Below are 17,806 nucleotides of genomic sequence, written 5' to 3'. Positions count from 1 at the left end.
ATAACTGTTAAAATAGTCTGAGGCTTCATGTCCACTAGAAAAATACGATCCGCGCAAATTTCTGCTGCGGATTTCTGCAGCATATGCACTGTGGGTCACCATTAATTTGATTTTTTATTGCTTGTGAGAGATCATAAGCAATGAGTTGAATGCAGCCCATCCGTGCGTGATCCGCAGTATAATGAAGCATGCTGCGTTTTTTTTTTACTGCGCATAAAATCCGTAAATCAAATTAAATCAAATCCGCGGGTGTTAAATTCAGTTTAATTGACCGCGGATGGCCAATGATTCCCTATGGGCAAAGTTGACTGCGGATCTCACCTGCGGAAAAACGCACGGATTTGCTAATTCTATTTTTCTAGTGGACATGAGGCCTTAGAAATGTACCCATTCCGCTTTATAATAACTTTATGTAAACTAGCATGCATTGCAATATCTTTATATTCTGTATATGAAATTACGTGACATATATTCCCATTCTGGGTAATGATGTCAAAGGATAAATGGTTTTCTAAAGACAAGTGAACATCACTTCTAAGTATCCTAAAAATCACTACTGGCGTTGGGGAAGAATTCTGCTGCAAGTTGCACCTTTTACCCTGGTGATAAATCTCCCCCATTATTTTTATTTTGGGGTTTATTATTGGATCCTGCAGAAATATAGACAACCCTTTTACAGGAGAGGTGTTATGGCTCATGCACATGGGTGTACGCAATTTTGGTTGGTAAAAAGCGTAACATTTTCACTGCGTCTGTATCTGCGTGTCGAATGAGTTTTTGATGCATGTCCATGTTGCATCCATTAAAATTATACCAAAAATCACAGAGGGTGGTCATATATACTGGTATACTGATACAAAATAGAAGGGCAGGTATAGACACCACATCCCTTGGCATGCACACGCGTAAACTGCTATATGCAGGAACCACTTACCCACCTAGCATATATTGGGGTGCTATTTCTGTCAGATTTTCAGATTGATTTTTCGGTCCGAAGATCAGATGGAAAACATGTCTGTGTGCATGTACCATAAGGCACCCATCTTGAATAAGTCCATGCAGTAGTTCTTTGCATAGTGGATGGCTAAAAGTACTACTATGCATGAAAAAAATGGAACTGTGCAATTTAACCAGGAAATCAACGCAACGGGGACTGATTAAGGCTGCACAGCCTTTAAAATCACAGCCCAGGTATGTCCAGCACCAATGTGGAAGTCAATAAGGAAACATAACATGCACTACAAACAATGCTATTATGTTAGTAACATTTTTCTGGTCTTTTGGTTTATTTTGTGGGTCAGTGTTTTTTTTCCTCTGGAGTTTTTTGGCATTTTTTTCCCGTAGGCTTATCTATAGGCAGAGGCACAACTTAAAACCAGGTCTTAAGGCAAAATCTGTCACACGGTCTCCCAACTACAAGGTTTAATGCATAGTAATGGCCTCCTCATATGGGAAACAGATACCTTATGGGCCCCCTAAGCTTCCATGGCCCACTATAGCTATGCCCCTGTGTATGGGATTTTTAAAAATGCATGTTAAAAATCTAGTGGCTCGAAAAAATGACACCAACAACTCTTGTAAAAAGGCAATGAAATACACTTGAAATTCATAGTTATTTTTGCAACCCCCAAAATTGTTAAAAAAGTTAAAAAGTGCACGTGAAGGAAGCCTTAAAAGTCTTAGAATAAATAACACTTGCAGTGACCTCAAAAGTCATTTTTAAAGGATAGAAGTGCTACATAAACACAATTTTGCAACAGAGGAAACTACCGATATTTCCAGGGTCTGCAAATAGCAAGTGGGGATATGTGGTTTAAGAATATTTGAGTCTTGAATTTTTTTCTTTTTTTTTTTTGCACTGATCAAAGCAAAGGAAAATGAAAGAGATGAAACAAGACCCGCTTTATATTTAATAATGCATCTAGAGATCCAAAAAACAACTAAAGCATGGCTCCACTCTTAAAGAGAAACTCACTCATAAAACTCAGCAGCTGGTGTTAGTTTGTACTTTGCATATGTGGTTCCATTACTCAGCAGAGATAAGTTGCGATGACTTGGGTCTGTACAGTTAGGAGTGTTCCAGTCATTCCCACATTTGGTCCAAGGAAGCTCAGAGGTGAAGGAAGATACCAGGTAATATAATGACCATGCAATGATGACATTATAGTAGAATCCCACGTATAGAGCTATTAATATCACAGTGTAGCCAACACCTAGACAGTGGAAGAAAGAACATCTGTAAGGGAGATCTGTTTGACATTTACTACAAAGCTTTACATCATGGCATTATGTGAATGCATTAAATGTTGCGCAAAGAACATACTGTTACTTATTATATCGTTCTTGAAGGGTTATTAAGGGCCAGATGAAGAAAGTATCAACTGACAGGTTTGGGGAAACATCAAGGTACTAAATCAAGAATATATTGTAAGATTGCCCTTGGAATACTCCGGGTTATAGAAACATAATTCTAATTGCCAAAGGCAAAAAATACCCGTAGGTAATAATATCCCCTATATCCCCTATTATTCAAAAATAGACAAGGACAACATCAAAAAATATTATAAAATAAAGGGACACATGGTGGTAGCAATATAGTCTGACCAACGGTCCTCAATTTGATGACTGCCAGCTGGCCTAAGGAGCCGTATAGGCAACGCTTCCTTGGAAAATGTATGCAAATCCAATCATCCAGTACCCTGTTTATACTGTAGAAGAGCAAGTACCTTGAACCTTCTCGGTTGGGTGCTCTTCCATTTGAAGAAGACTTTGGCTTGGCTAAAATCTGTAACCATGTTTCATTGCTCTTTCATGGGTGAGACATTGACCTACAGAGTCGCTACCTATAGAGGGCTTTAGAGAGACAATTTTCTTCTTTCTGGAGGGCAACTAATTTTCATGCGTTTCCCAGAGAACACTGCCTGTAAGACTCACTATGCTCGCTGGAGGTTTCCACAAGGAGAAACAATACCCCCCAAGAACTATACCAAATGAGAAAGCATAATTCTAAGAAAATGCTATACTTAAAATAATCCTCTTGTATAGTTAGACTGGTTAAAAAGAATAAAGTAGAAAACTTGCCTTTAAAACAGGGGCAAATCTTCCATACTGTGGCAGCGCCTTCTCTGTTGTATTGTCCAAGAGCTAATTCCATGTAGAATAGTGGCATTCCGGCAATGATTAGGAATAGTGTGTATGGGATTAGAAAAGCACCTGGGAGAAATAAATGACTAATGAATTTAACAAATACTTCAAGTCAGGTTTCGAAACCACATTCACAACCTGCAGACATAGTAAAATACAAAGACTTGTAATTTAATTTTGCTGGTTCTAGACATGAGAGCTAACGACATAAAAAAGACGGATTTATGTAATTAATTCTAAACTACTGAAAATGGCTAATTTATAGCTGCTGCAGATTATAACACGAATATAGTTTATTAATCTAAAATGACAAAATACGGCTTCATACACATACAGCAGTTAAATTGTTAAACTATTTTACCAAATACTGTTCTTCACAACATGCCATATCACAAGGTTTGGAATTCAAAGTATTAATGTTTCAGAGTATGATGTTTCTATCATATAGTCTTCCCTCTCCAGATAACGAATGGAGCACTTCTTACTGCCTCTAGCACAGTAGGAAGTCACAGCAAAGACAAACTAATTACATTCAGCCTAATGCCCCTTTTACATGGGCTGAGAAACTTACGATTCTCATTTGCCCCAGCGAACGAACTGGTGACATCATCACCAGCTCATCCGTGTTCGAATAGTTGTTGTGCACTAATTGTTCAGTGTTTCACATTCCTATGTGACATATTGAACCATCAGTGTTTAAACTGCACAATAAGTACACAAGCCGATGATGATTTTTATGCCGGCTGAAACTGAATGACAAATGAGAAGCGCATGATTCTTGTTCGTTCAGTTTTGCTCATTTGAATGATTTTCTGAACGATAATTGTTCAGTCTAAAGACAGCTTAAGGCCTCCTTCACACGACCGTGTGCATTTATATGTTCACCCCTACATGCCGTACAATCACATGAATGAATAATTGTCGCGATTGAGTCCCGATCTTAATTAGCATATTTCATGCCATTCACATGGGCCACTGCCGTGTATCATCAAAAAAATATGCACGAGCATAAAATGCTTGGAATATTAAATCGGGCCAACTGTGTTCTTTTCCCAGCGTTGTACGCAGGGTAACTTCCTCCCCTTCCTTTTTTTGCAGCTTCCATTGAAGTCTATGGGAGATTCCTGCGTACTTTGGCAAAAGATAGGGCAAGACCTATTTTTCGACATGACGTTTAAAATCGGCAACCAAAATTGGTAGCATATGTGCTATCTTTCCTGGATTTTTTACGCGCCCAAAAATCATTCATCTGAATAAATACATTGAAATCCAATGCTTCGGATGGTAGCAATTTTTGGGTGATTTTTTTATGGGGCTAAATACCTGCTTAAATACGGTTTTGTGAATCAGGCCTAAGGATGCATTCACACGTAGCTGATTTGCGGCAGATTTTCCAGAACTAAAATAAATTATCAGCAAATCCTAACTAAAATCTGCATCAAAATCTGCACCGTATGGCATGGATGTTGGTGCAGATCCACAGCAAATTTAAGTGGTGAAATAAACTGTGGATCCACACCAAAATTCACATCAAATTGTGTTTATTTTGAAGCTGAGTTCGGTGTGGAAAATCCACAGCAAATCAGCGACATGTGAATGTACCGTAAAGGCTGCTGGTAAATCAAAGCCAGACCCTCTGTAAAACTAAGAAAAAACCCGGGTCATGGCTACTGGTCTCAACTGGTGGCCTCCTCTACCTCCTCTTCCGGCCAATCTCAGCCATCAGCATGCCTTCCGGGGTTTTGCGGCAGATGCGCATGCACCCAGTCTGCCCTTTCAATGGCCAGTATGCACACTTAGCTATCCAGCCAGTCTGGACTGACCTCTGGTTACTTAATGCTTCCTCCCTAACTGCAAGGTACCTGAGTAAATAGGTTGTTTGTTCCTACTGATTTCTGCCTGATTCCTGGTCCTGACCCATGTCTATTCACCCAGGTTTTCCGTATTCTCCTATCCTGACCTCAGCTTGTATATTGAGCTGTCACTGTTCAGGATTAAAATGACAGTTTATACCATTAGTTCAGTACCTTGCATTATATGTGGCTGTGCCTGCTATTGCAGCTTGCTTCCATTCACTTGAATTGGACTGATCTGTTCTCAAGTCATGTTACCAACGTGACCAATCTCGAACGCTAGACCTCCACCAATCAACTTTTTATGACCTGTCGTAATTATAGGTCATCAACAGTATAGCCTCCAAAAACCTCTTTAAATATCCATTATCTTTTATTACTCTTAGAAAGACATAGATATCACTTTCTACAGCCAAATTCACTGTGCAGGAAGACACAGAACATAGTAAACTCTGAATAAATGGATACATTCCCCCAGTCCATGAATGTCACAACATTACTCTATCTAATTTAATTAGCCGTAGTTAGGACTGGCAGATGCTGAATAAATTTCATTTTGGTTACATTTGGCCACAGTAACTAATAGCGCTACATACTGATTATTTCATTTAGTTAAGTTGCTGCCTGCAAGGGTTTGCTCTGCAATGTCCCACTCCAAGATTAAGGTGCTCTTATTGATTGTTTCGGGAAATTTGATTTTTTTTCCGCAAAACTAAACATCCACTTTATGTAAGATTAAGACAAAATTGGCAGTGATGTTAATGATATGTGTGTGCAATTATCATCGCCAAGTGCACAATACCCAAGGTAGAGTTCTATAGATTTTAGAACATCAGCATTCTGGTAATGAAAATAGCGCAAACTGAAAATCAGTTCTATCTATCTATCTATCTATCTATCTATCTATCTATCTATCTATCTATCTCGTATCTATCCGTCTCATTATCTATCTATCTATCTATCCATCTCATATCTATCTATCTATCTCGTATCTATCCGTCTCATTATCTATCTATCTATCTCATATCTATCTATCTATCTCATATCTATCTATCTATCCGTCTCATATCTATCTATCTATGTCATATCTATCTATCTATCTATCTATCTCATATCTATCTATCTATTCATCTCATATCTATCTATCTATCTATCTCTCATATCTATCTATCTATCTCATATCTATCTATCTATTCATCTCATATCTATCTATCTATCTATCTATCTCCTATCTATTTATCTATCTATCTCACATCTATCTATCTATCTATCTATCTATCTATCTATCTATCTCATAACTATCTCTCACATCTATATAATATCGATATCTTATATTTATCTATCTAATATCAATCTCTCTCATATCTATTTATCTCATATCTAGCTAATATTTATATCTCTCATATCTATATTTCTAACATCTATCTATATATCTATCATCTATCATATTTATCTCTCATCTATCAATTTATCTAATATTAATCTCTCTGATAACTATCTCACATATCTATATAATATGTATGTCTCATATTTATTTATCCAATCTAAATCTCTCTCATATCTATTTAGCTCTTATCTATCTATCTATCTATTATATATCTGTGTAATATCTATTTCTCATATTTATCTCTCATATCTATCTATAGGGGCTTCATGTTGCACAGAGTGTTAAGGCACCAGTATGCAGCCCTAAGCACTCGCTCACGACCTGAAGATTGCAGGTTCAATCCGCACGTGGTTTAGGTAGCCGGCTCAAGGTTGACTAAGCCTTCCATTCTTCCGAGGTCGGTAAAATGAGTACCCAGCTTTAATAAATAAAAATTACCTGAAAGAGCTGCGGAAGAAGTTGCGCTATACAAGTCCCCCCTTTCTATCTCTCTAACATCTATCTTTTATATCTATCAATTTTTCTCATATTTATTTATCATCTATTTATCTCTCATATTTATCCCTCATATCTGTCTATCTCTATATCTAATCTCTCATATCTCTCTCTGAGCACTCAGCCAATCAGAGGCAGTTCTCAGCTGTCATCCAATGATGGCTGGGCACTCCCTCTGATTGGCCACAGCGCTCAGCCAATCAGAGGCAACGCTTTCTGGAGGCAGGGATTTTTCAATCTTCGGCCTCCAGAACAGAGAAGAAGACTACCGGGGCCAGAGAGAAGAGCTGGGCGGCTCTTCTAGGTGAGTTAATCTTTTTTTTTTTTAACAATTTGCTATGAATTTCTGGGAAGGGCTTATAATTCAAGCCCTTCCTCGAAGATCATCGCTGCAAACCCACTGCATTCAATGGGGCCGCAGCTGTGCCAGCCCTATTGAAAGGAATAGGAAAGCGGGGGTGAAGGAATCCCCTGCCACAGCTGTCACAGCTGTGTCAGGGGTGCGCAATGTTCTCCCTATTGTTTTCAATGGGGCTAGGGCTGCTGCCGCTGGCCCCATTGAAAACAATGGGGAGTATCGTCCCTTCTTCTTTGCGATGCGAGATTACATTGAAAACATCGCAAGTGAGAATGACACTATTAAAAATCATTGGTTTCATTATCATGCATTTTCAATCACTCTTGCATTGCAGGGAAGTCGGATTTGCCATTGGGTGTGAGCCCTAACTCTTATATTTACCTATCTATCTACAATATTCTTAAATGCCTGTAGCTAGTAGCAAAGCATAATGCATATTCTTTGCAGGATTGAAGTTGAGCAATTTCTTTGTTAGAAGAAGAAATTCATTAGTGATTATTTATACTGAGCTCTTGTCAATCCATAATGTTTAGGATTTAGAAGAGGAGTATTACTTTGGAAAATACATCAAGAGAACGACTTGTGTCTGCTGGTCAACAGTAATGCAGTATAATGAGCAAGACTGAATGCTACTTAGCCACTACAATAGGGAATAAAATTCTAAAGTGCATAAAACAAATACAATTACAGAGAAGAGACATTTTCAGCTGGTTCAAAATTTATATGGAATTTGGGCAGTTGGAGTGATTTGAAAAACGGAAGTAAGAAAATAGAACGTTTTTCAAATTTCTTGGGGTAAATCAAAAAACTGAACTAGCTATCAGAAATTAGCTTCAGATCTATATAAATACAGCAAGTGTGCTTAAGGTTACATTCAAAAGCAGCGGAAATGCTGTGGAATGTACTGTGGAATTCTGCGCTGTGGAATTTGTGGAGCATTTTCACTATGTGTGAACATACCCCAAGGGATTTTCTGGGACTATTTTTCACAGGGGAGGCAGTCAACAGAAGTCTCCAATTTTAACTTAACAAGGCCCTTTCACAGTGGTGACTAAAACTAAGAATAATTTTTATTTAGACAATATTAAAATAACACATAGGGGCACAACACATAAAACAATGTGAGGGACGTGGTGTACAACCATCTATTCACACCATTGGTTGTCGCTGAAAATAGATGTCTGTGTTTAGACGTTATGACATTATAGAATCATAGAGACCACCGTATTTCTATCTCACTTGTTACCGATGATGGCAGACAGGTGGGAGATCGATTATGTATTGACCAGCCGGGTACGTGAAGGTAAGTCTCTCCGGTTGTCAATTGGTCTCTCACTGATTCTTAGTATTATGTACCCCACACACCATCAGTGGGTTTTGTTTAGCGACTTGTGTGAATGTTTCTTCACGAAACTTACTAAGGGGAAGAGGGGCACTTCGGGCCTCTTGTGAGAGTGCCAAAGTGTCCACTATAAAGGCACTCACAACAACGTGGTGACCTTTCCCCTCTATAATAAGGGTCTATCGGACCCTAAAGCAAGAGTTTCCGTTTCCTGCTCTATTTCTCTCTGACTTATTACTCTTCTCACTGATTTGTCGCTCAACGCGTTTCACCACTGAGTTACGTGGATCATCAGGAGCATTATAAATTTGAGATTCGTTTCACCACTCAATTGCGTGGATCAACAAGAGCATTATGAACTAAGATTCGGAGATAGGGGCAACATTACGGAGTCTGAATAGACTTTGATAGTGAAGAAACCAGCGTCCTGATGTCTAGAGGAACGACTGTCTCAACTGAAGTATCGAGGGTAAGACAGACTGTAAAATGGGTCTTCTATTTCCCACCTCTAGTACTAGTGGGTACTCAAATGTGGGACTCGAGATGAAATCTCACTCGAGTGTCCAGAGTCATATTGATTAAGACCCCTGTCCTAAATTTTCGGACGGGATGGTGTTAGGTACGGAACTCGTCCTGAGTTATAGGACGAGGACTGATCAATTTGCAATCAGGTCTCCCACACTAGCATGGGTTAGATGTCAAGCTAGATAGCATCCCACTTGTATGTGTGGAGTCACACTGATTAGCAAATCTCCATTAAGGAGGATTGGACAAACGGCTCACCAGCGTCCCATCAAAGGGTGGATGCTGGGACGTTGGGCCGATGTCACAAAAATGTCTGACCCCGTACCTCGAGCCGGCACCTCTCCTGTAAAGGAGGAGGTACACCTACTCTGGATAAAAGAAAAATACCCTGATTAGAGTCTGCTCCCCCTACTCAAATAACGAGGAGGGCTAGTAAATTCTTAGCTCAATAGTTCAGGAGCTATCTAAAGATACCCGCCCGAAATTCTTTCCCCAGATTGTCAAAATTGACAGAAGAGAAGGTCGGATACAAGATGAAAATAACAAAGCGTCCGTAGCCCAGATGTGTTATTTTAATATTCTCTAAATAAAAATTATTCTTAGTTTTAGTCACCACTGTGAAAAGAATTTTCTGGGACTAGCATCCAAAATGGTCATTAATTGATCTGTGGAGGTCCACCACTCAGAATTACTGCTGATCAGCTGATTGAAGAGGCCGTGGTATTCAGGTGGGTGCCATGGCTTCTTGTGAAAAAAAGAATTGTCAAAAGACCCAGCACTCCTGGTGCATCAGTGGGTAATATGTAAAAGTATGAAAGGCATTTTTAGGGCAGCTTCAGACGACCGTATATCGGCCGAGTTTTCACGCTCAGCCGAAATACAGTGTCCCTCTCTGCAGGGGGAAGAGGCTGGAAGAGCCGGGAGCAGTGCACTGAGCTTCCGCCCCCTCTCCGCCCCTCGCCACTAGTTGCAATGGGAGGGGCGGGGGCAGAGCTAAGTGTCGTAACTCCCATTGCAAATAGTGTCGAAAGGCAGACAGGTGGAAGGAGCTCAGTGCAGTGCTCCCGACTCTTCCATCCTCCTCGCCATGCAGAGAGGGACACCGTATATCGGCCATGAAAACCTGGCCGATATACGTAAAAACCTGGCCGATATACGGTCGTCTGAATAAGCCCTTATTCTAGCATAAGTTTTATCTTTTTTTTGCCTTAAATCAATTCAGACAAATTTACTAGTGATTTGCATCAAAAAGTACAGATGATATGCTTCTCACTCCACTTTTCAAAAGTATCTAGAAAAGTTGGTGTGGCTTACTGCTTGGCCAGAATTTAGAGACATTTATGAAATGCAACTCTTAAAATAATCACACGATTTGGCGCAATTTCACCCTCGGTTGTTGTGTTGCATATAAAGGCTGCTTTCTTTTTATAGCCCATAGTGGCACAGATGAATATATGTATAAAGGTATAATATAACATGAGAAGTACATACCCATAGAACTGTCTGCTATACAGTACATAGATAGGGATGAGCCAGGGTCCCAAGGGCCACAGAGGAGCCAGCTGCCCACAAGTTCTCTAGCTGATATATCTGCATCATCTCTCTCTTCCACCTCTCAATATGACAGGGCTGTACAGGGTAAGAATCTTGTGAGAAATTCTGGCTTCTCATCGTTGAGGACGCCAGTTATACTTCCAGTCTAAAGGGGTTTCTGGTCAAGTTGTTGACTCTTGTCAGATAAGTCCATTTGGGGTTAAGGATATTTGGGGCGTTGTAATATTTATCTCCTGACTAATTGCTATTTCTGTATAGTTATTCCATCTGGTTCATTACATGCTGGTTTAATGTCTGTACCATATATGTTGTTATTTACTGTAGCAAATATTATCTTTTTCCATCTAAGGAGATTCAGGGTTGCCCCACATTCCCGACGTAAGGTTGCCCTCAACAGGGCGAGTGTTCTGCTTTTAGTTAGGGTCTCATTGCATGAGAAGGTTAGGTCACATTTCCTATTCTCCCACTTTTTGGTTTTGTTCAAAATATTTTATGTTTTCCGCATTAGTATATTGTGTATATATCTGTCCTCTAAGAACAACAAATTGTGTCTGATCCAGACGAGCTGTTTTGCGTCCAGCTTGGAAATAACAATACTACCATGTTTCCCCGATGTTAAGCCCTACCCTGAGTTTCGGGGGAGGTGTCTTGAAATATAAGCCCTCCTCCAAAAATAAGCCCTAGCTACACTACATGTAAAAAAAAAACCAATACTCACCTAGCAACCAGCGTTCGGGTTCCTCGCACTGGGCTGCGCCACTGCTGCAGGCTTCCATGTCCTCCAGCACGCCATCAGAGCAGTTCTTCATAGTAGTGGGGCTTGAATTCCCCGCTTCCAGCAAGCTAATGCTCTGATTGGTTAACCAATTGATTAACAAATCGCAGCCATTCAATAATGTCATTCAGTGAATGGCTGTGATTGGTTAATCGAGCGCCGACTTTTATTTGCTGATGCGGTGCTCGATTAGCCAATCAGAGCATTAGCTTGCTGGAGGCAGGGTATTCGAGCTCCGCTACCAAGAACTGCTCTGTCAGCATTCAGGAGGACACGGCAGCCTGCAGCAGCGACAGAGACCAGCGCGAGGGACTCAAACGCTGGCTGCTAGTAAGTATTATAAGACACCCCCTGAAAATAAGACTCTGTGCCTCTTTTGCTGCAAAAATTAATATAAGACAGTGTCTTATTTTTAGGGAAACACGGTAGTTTCTTCTGTTGCTAGGAAAATAGAACTACTTACCTCATTAAAAAAAATCTACTGTGAAAGATTGTGACTACAGGTGAGGTAATTTTACATCCTAATTTCTGTACTTGAGCAATATCAAATAAGTACCTCTAAGATACAAATACGAGTAAAACGAAGAACCGCTGCTTATATAACTGCCCTTTGGCACAGCTTTCAGCAAATATGAAAATAAATTTAAATCGTCAAGTGTCCATTCCAGTCAGTGTCATCAAATATAAAATGTCCAAAGGAACATTTGAGGGATTTCATGGTATTAAAACACAATTAATGATCAGTATATGATGGGATGCGAACACTAAATCACTGAACAATTCATGGCACAAAAAATGCCAATGAATAATGTGATATACCGTATATACTCGAGTATAAGCCGACCCGAATATAAGCCGAGGAACCTTATTTTACCACAAAAAAACTGGGAAAACTAGGTGCCTCGAGTATAAGACTAGCCAGACTAGGTAAAAAAAACAAAAAACGCAATACTCACTTTGCAGTCAGCATCTGTGTCCCGGGTGCCATGGTTCCCACGGCGGTGCGGCAAGCTGCTCTGTAATCCTTCCCGCTGTCATCTGTTTCTGCTAAATGGGGCTTTGAATTCCCCCACCATCAGAACGTACGCACTGTGATTGGATCGAGCACCAGCCAGTCACAGCCAGTGCTCGATGAACCAATCACAGCCATTCAGTGATGTCATTCACTGAATGGCTGTGAATAATCGAGCGCCGGCTGTGATTGGCTGGCGCTCGATCCAATCACAGCACTTACTTGCTGATGGCGGGAGAATTCAAGGACCCATTTAGCAGAGACAGATGACAGCGGGGAGGATTACAGAGCAGCTTGCCGCACCGCCGGGGAGACCATTGCATGTGGGACACAGATGCTGGCTGCGAGGTGAGTATACGCGTCCCAACCACCAGAAAATAAGACACCGGGAACCTTCACTCAAGTGTGAGCCGAGGGGGGCTTTTTCAGCATAAAAAATGTCCTGAAAAAGTCGGCTTAAACTCGAGTATATACGGTAATTAGATATTATGGGTCAAATATCAACATGTAAATATGTACAAATATACACAATTCATACACTGTCCAATTAAGTCCTGGCTCACACAAGCATGTTGGTATAGCGTATTCCATGCGTAGGTTTTGTACGTGAAATATGCTCTACCAATCACCCATTGGCGACCATTTTGCTGTCACATGAATTGCGCGAGGAACACACACAAAAGAAATCACCAAGGTAGTACATGTCATTGCATACTTGCTGTGTGCGTGACTCTAGCAGGTGGCACGCTGCGAATTACGGCCGTCTGAGCTTGGCACAAGGCTACTTTCACACCTGCGTTAGGGTTTCTGTCTCTCTGCTCCAGTTTTGGAGGAGAGAAACTGAAATAAAACTTGAAAAACAGATCCTTTTTTACCCATTGATTCCAATGGGCATTCAATAAATGGGAATGCTCACAATTTGCCCCCATTTTGTAAAGTTTACGCTTTTTTGGGAGAAAAAATAGTGCAGTCTGCAGTGTTACTTTTTCCATTCGAAACCTGACGGAATGGAAGCAAGTGGAAGCTTTTCTGTTTGCTTTCTGTTTTTTGAAACCCCATTGAAATTAATGGGGAAAAAAATGATCCATTTTTTTTCCATTTTATCAAAAATGGAGCAGAGACATGGAAACCCTGAACTGACCCTAACGCCGGTGCGAAAGCAGCCTTATACCACCTAACATAATACATAATACTGACCTTAGCTAACCTCACAATACTATCAAATGCAGTATAGTGTCCCGAACTAGTGCCATTTGGTATGCAGATGAATACGGTCATACAACATCCACACCACATAATGCCCAAATAATCCTACCATAGAGTGTCCACATTATGTCCCATACAGTTCCCAAAAAGCATCCAGTTTTTAGTCTACGGCTCCCATCCTTAGTGGTCTTCTCTGAGGCTTGGTATAAGGATAGACTCCAAGCAGTACCATCAAACAACTCATTGGATATCATTCAATGCAACAATTATGTAGAATATTATAAGGAGAGTATGCGATCGTGAAAGGTCTTAATAGACTTTGAGACAATTTGCATAAGATCTATCCTGTCTGAAGCTTGCGCAGTTTTGAACTTTTTTTAATCTAATGTGTATGGTGATCTTAAAGCGACTACCCAGTAATAAGCTCAATGTACAACACAGTTGGCGTATTACGCTGTCAGCTAGAAAAGTCTATGTGATGTTAAATACTCTTGACGAAAAAAAGAAGTGATATATTTTTGGCGAACTAGAAAAGTTATATTTGCAAGCTTTAAGCCTTTCCAATCCAATTTTGGATTCAGGGTTTTCTAAAAGGCTTTCTCTTTTTGCTGTTATACAACGCTGCCATCTGCTGGCTAAAGCCAGTGCGTGTGCGCCAGAGAGGCTCCGACAACGCAGTGGCTGGCAATAGACGATAAGAATACCCTGTCGGACGTCTTCTGACATTGGAGCTGTACAAGCTTTAATCAGAATGTAGGAAGACGTCAGACAGTGGATTGGAAAGGGTTAAGCCATCAGAAAGTTTCCTTTATCAGGTAGGGGCTGAGAGAAAAAACATAACACTTAAAAGTTGTTGCACCAAGAAGTGTACATTGTACATAAACTGTATACATTAATGCTGTTGCGCTCCTCATCAGTCATGATAACCCCTGATACATCTATTCTATACAGCACAAAAAAATGTCTAACGATGTATAGCAGCACAACATGTTGAATGTATCTATCTTACTGTGTCATGTGGTACAAGTGAGGTTATAAATGTGAGTGTCTGAGAGCAAGAAAGGGTCTTCTTCTTTCTGTGTTGGAGCAGGGTCCCATCTTACATGCTGCTCGGAGCTAACACAGAGCCACATGGGAGCACCATCAGCTCCTGTGTTAGTAAAGATGGAAGAGGAACGACATCCCATGTGGATGTTGAGGAGTAAACACCATCCAGAGGGAGAGAGAGATAGACCAACTCAAATCCTAATTTCTGCAAAACCAGGTACCCGTTCACATCACGGCAGTTAACTTACCTGTGTGGCTGTTCGCCAGTGGATCACCACACAGAAGTACATGATTTCAACACCCACGTGGAGAATGTACGGGGTGCATTTATTCTAAGTCTTCTGCTAAGTAATTATATTTTGCCAGAGAGTTTGTGGAGAGGATCTTGTTTTCTTGCCTCCTCTAGAGTATATTTCATGTCCAGGACTGTGACATATAGATAACGTGGACTATAGGGCCGTATTATTCCTGTGTAATTTTTGCCTCCCAACCTCTGAGCTTCTGTCTGTAACTACTGCCATGAATGTACCTGTAACTACCTGTTTTGCAAAGTTATTCAAGTAAAGTTTTACGAGGCCTTAACGGTTCCTGAGGACCCGAGATACGATGTACTTGTCCAGTGTTTATTGATCCGCCGTGTATGAATGCCGGTGTGTGAAACAGTGGCGTCATGAACTGACAACTACTACCCCCCTCATACTGAGGACTACTGGCCCTATCCTATGCTGCGGTAACTCCCTCCATGAACAGGAGTTGGTAAGTGCCACCGTGACAGGCCCATGCACTACACCCTCCCAACTTCAGCCGTATGATTGGGTAGCAAGTCATTTCCCTGCAGTATCCCAATCCGGGGTGCTACCATCTCTGGCATTACTTATAGAGTACCATAGTAGCAGTAGTAGGCAGAGTCAGAGGGAGAGAGAATGAGAGAGTGCAGAAATGTAGTCGGTGGAAGAGGATGTGTCAGTGGGAGGCTAAAGCTCGCTTTTGTTTCTGCCTACGCAGAGCTGTGTGCCTATCTCATTTGCCGTGAGATGTTCTTCCCTTCGGGAACTGAAGTACTGCGTGGCAACCACTGCTATGACGAGTCATGAGGATTAGCTAGAAGCAAGAAAAGAACACAAAAGTTGTGTTTTGCCCCACCATATAAGGAGAGGACCCCCGAGGATCGTACCTCAGATAACTGGGACTGAGGACATCTCGATCACGGGAAGGAAAAGTGCCTCCTAAGAGAGCGTGTGTGTGAGTAACCGAATGGAAGTAGAAAAAGAAGTTTGTCAGAAGTGTTGTGTCTAAGACTGTTAACTTATGGTGTTCCTGAAGAATCAAAGTTGGATTCCAGTTTGAAAACTATTTTTCTGGTTTGTGGACTCTCCTATTTAATGACAAGCATTTGTTTGTTGGAACAGAGGTACTGGCATCACGTGACAAAACCGTTTGGGACTTATTATCATCGTTTACCATTTGAGTGTCCTATTTTACATTGCGTGTGACTGAGCGGGGCACTTTTCTGCCATTGCTGGGGAGAGATCACAGAGCCACCTGTGACAACCACCTTAAGAACCCTGTGGTCTCACCCGCAATGGCTCGGTCCACATTTCAGCCACCGCACTATCCTACCAACAGTAATTGGACACCTGAGCGAGAATCAAAAGTAGTTTATATTTCCATCTATTAATACTTTGTGGGGCTCCTTTGGCCATAATGACATTAGACACTCTCTGTGTCATATCTTCTACTAACGTCTAATACACTTCAGCTGGTATTTCAATCCATTCATCCTGCAAATATCTCATGAGTTCTCGCAAAGAAGATGGATGCTGTTTACATTTCTTGACCCGATGTTCCAGTTTGTCCCAAAGATGTTCAGTAGGGTTCAGGTCGGACTCTGTGCCGCCAGTCCAATCGTGGAACATCAATATCCTCAAACCAACATAAAATAGCTGTGGATTTGTGACAAGGTGCGTTGTCTTGTTGGAAGTATGGCTGACCGTTTCCAGATTATTGTCACATTGTCAGTAGCACATTATTGTCTAGCATGTCAAGGTACATCTCTGTGTTCATGGTTCTTGCCACTACAACCAATGGACCGAGACCATGCCACATAAAACATCCCAAGACCATAACAGAACTTAACTGTTGGCATAACACACTCAGGAAAAGGGCAGTACCCAGGCATCTTCTTCACCCAGGTATGTCCATCTGATTTGAAGATGGAGTAGCATGATTCATCACTCCATAGAACGTTTTTACCTTACTCAACTGTCCAATTACTAAGTTCCTTATACCATTGTAGACCGGCTGATGCATGGTGCTTCGCGATGAATGACTTGTGTGCAGCAGCATAACTCATATATCTAATAGCACACAGTTCCCGTCACAAACTATGGCTGATACCTCCAAGGGTCTGTATCTTATGTAGCATGGTTTAGGACACATGATACGCTAATAAGATATGATCCATTCTAGAGGAGTAACTTAAAGATTCGGGACCCCAGTGCAAAATCTGTAACAGGGCCCCCAACTATAATGCTTTATTCATACTACTAGGCTCTCTATATGGAGAAGAGAGGCCTTATGGGCCCCCTAAGGCTCCTGGGCCCGGATGCAACCGCATCCCCTGCATCCTTTATAGTTACACCCCTGATCCATTCAACTGATAGGAGTGTCCAGATATGTTTGGTAGGATAGTGTGTACTGTAAGATAAATGAAAAGTCAACAGGACTCCCAGAAGGGGCAAATCTCCTAGGTCCTGCATCAAATATTTTCAACTTTCCTTATTCCTGCATGCTACTTCACTCTTGGACATCGTAACAGACAATATGCAGACAACAGTCCCGAAATCATGTCAGAATACCACCCAGCACTTTACACTCGCCGCTCCCTGAATACAATATTGCATCGAAGCGTAAATCTTTGTATAACATACAGTACTATGCAGAAGTTTTAGGCAGGTGTGGAAAAAATACTGCAAAGTAAAAATGCTTTCAAAAATAGAAGTGTTAATAGTTTTTTTTGTCAAATAACAAAATGCAAAGTGAAAGAACAAAAGAGAAATGTAATTGAAGTCAATATTAGGTGTAACACCCCCCTCCTGTTGCCTTCAA

General features: G+C 41.0%; 1 protein-coding gene across 1 annotated transcript in view; it reads right to left on the bottom strand.

The window, feature by feature from the left end:
- The window catches only part of SLC6A2 (solute carrier family 6 member 2), a 162,417-nt gene that overhangs the window by 88,964 nt on the left and 55,647 nt on the right, over window positions 1–17,806 (bottom strand). Inside the window, exons 4-5 of the mRNA XM_066583891.1 lie at window positions 3,082–3,213; window positions 1,976–2,213 (exon numbers count right to left, since the gene is read on the bottom strand). Coding sequence (XP_066439988.1) covers window positions 1,976–2,213; window positions 3,082–3,213 — 370 coding nt within the window. The remainder of the gene's footprint in view (window positions 1–1,975; window positions 2,214–3,081; window positions 3,214–17,806) is intronic.

This window comes from Eleutherodactylus coqui, chromosome 11 (genome assembly GCF_035609145.1).
Source record: "Eleutherodactylus coqui strain aEleCoq1 chromosome 11, aEleCoq1.hap1, whole genome shotgun sequence".
Classification (NCBI taxonomy): Eukaryota; Metazoa; Chordata; class Amphibia; order Anura; family Eleutherodactylidae; genus Eleutherodactylus; species Eleutherodactylus coqui.
This window is presented reverse-complemented; position numbering and strand designations above follow the sequence as displayed.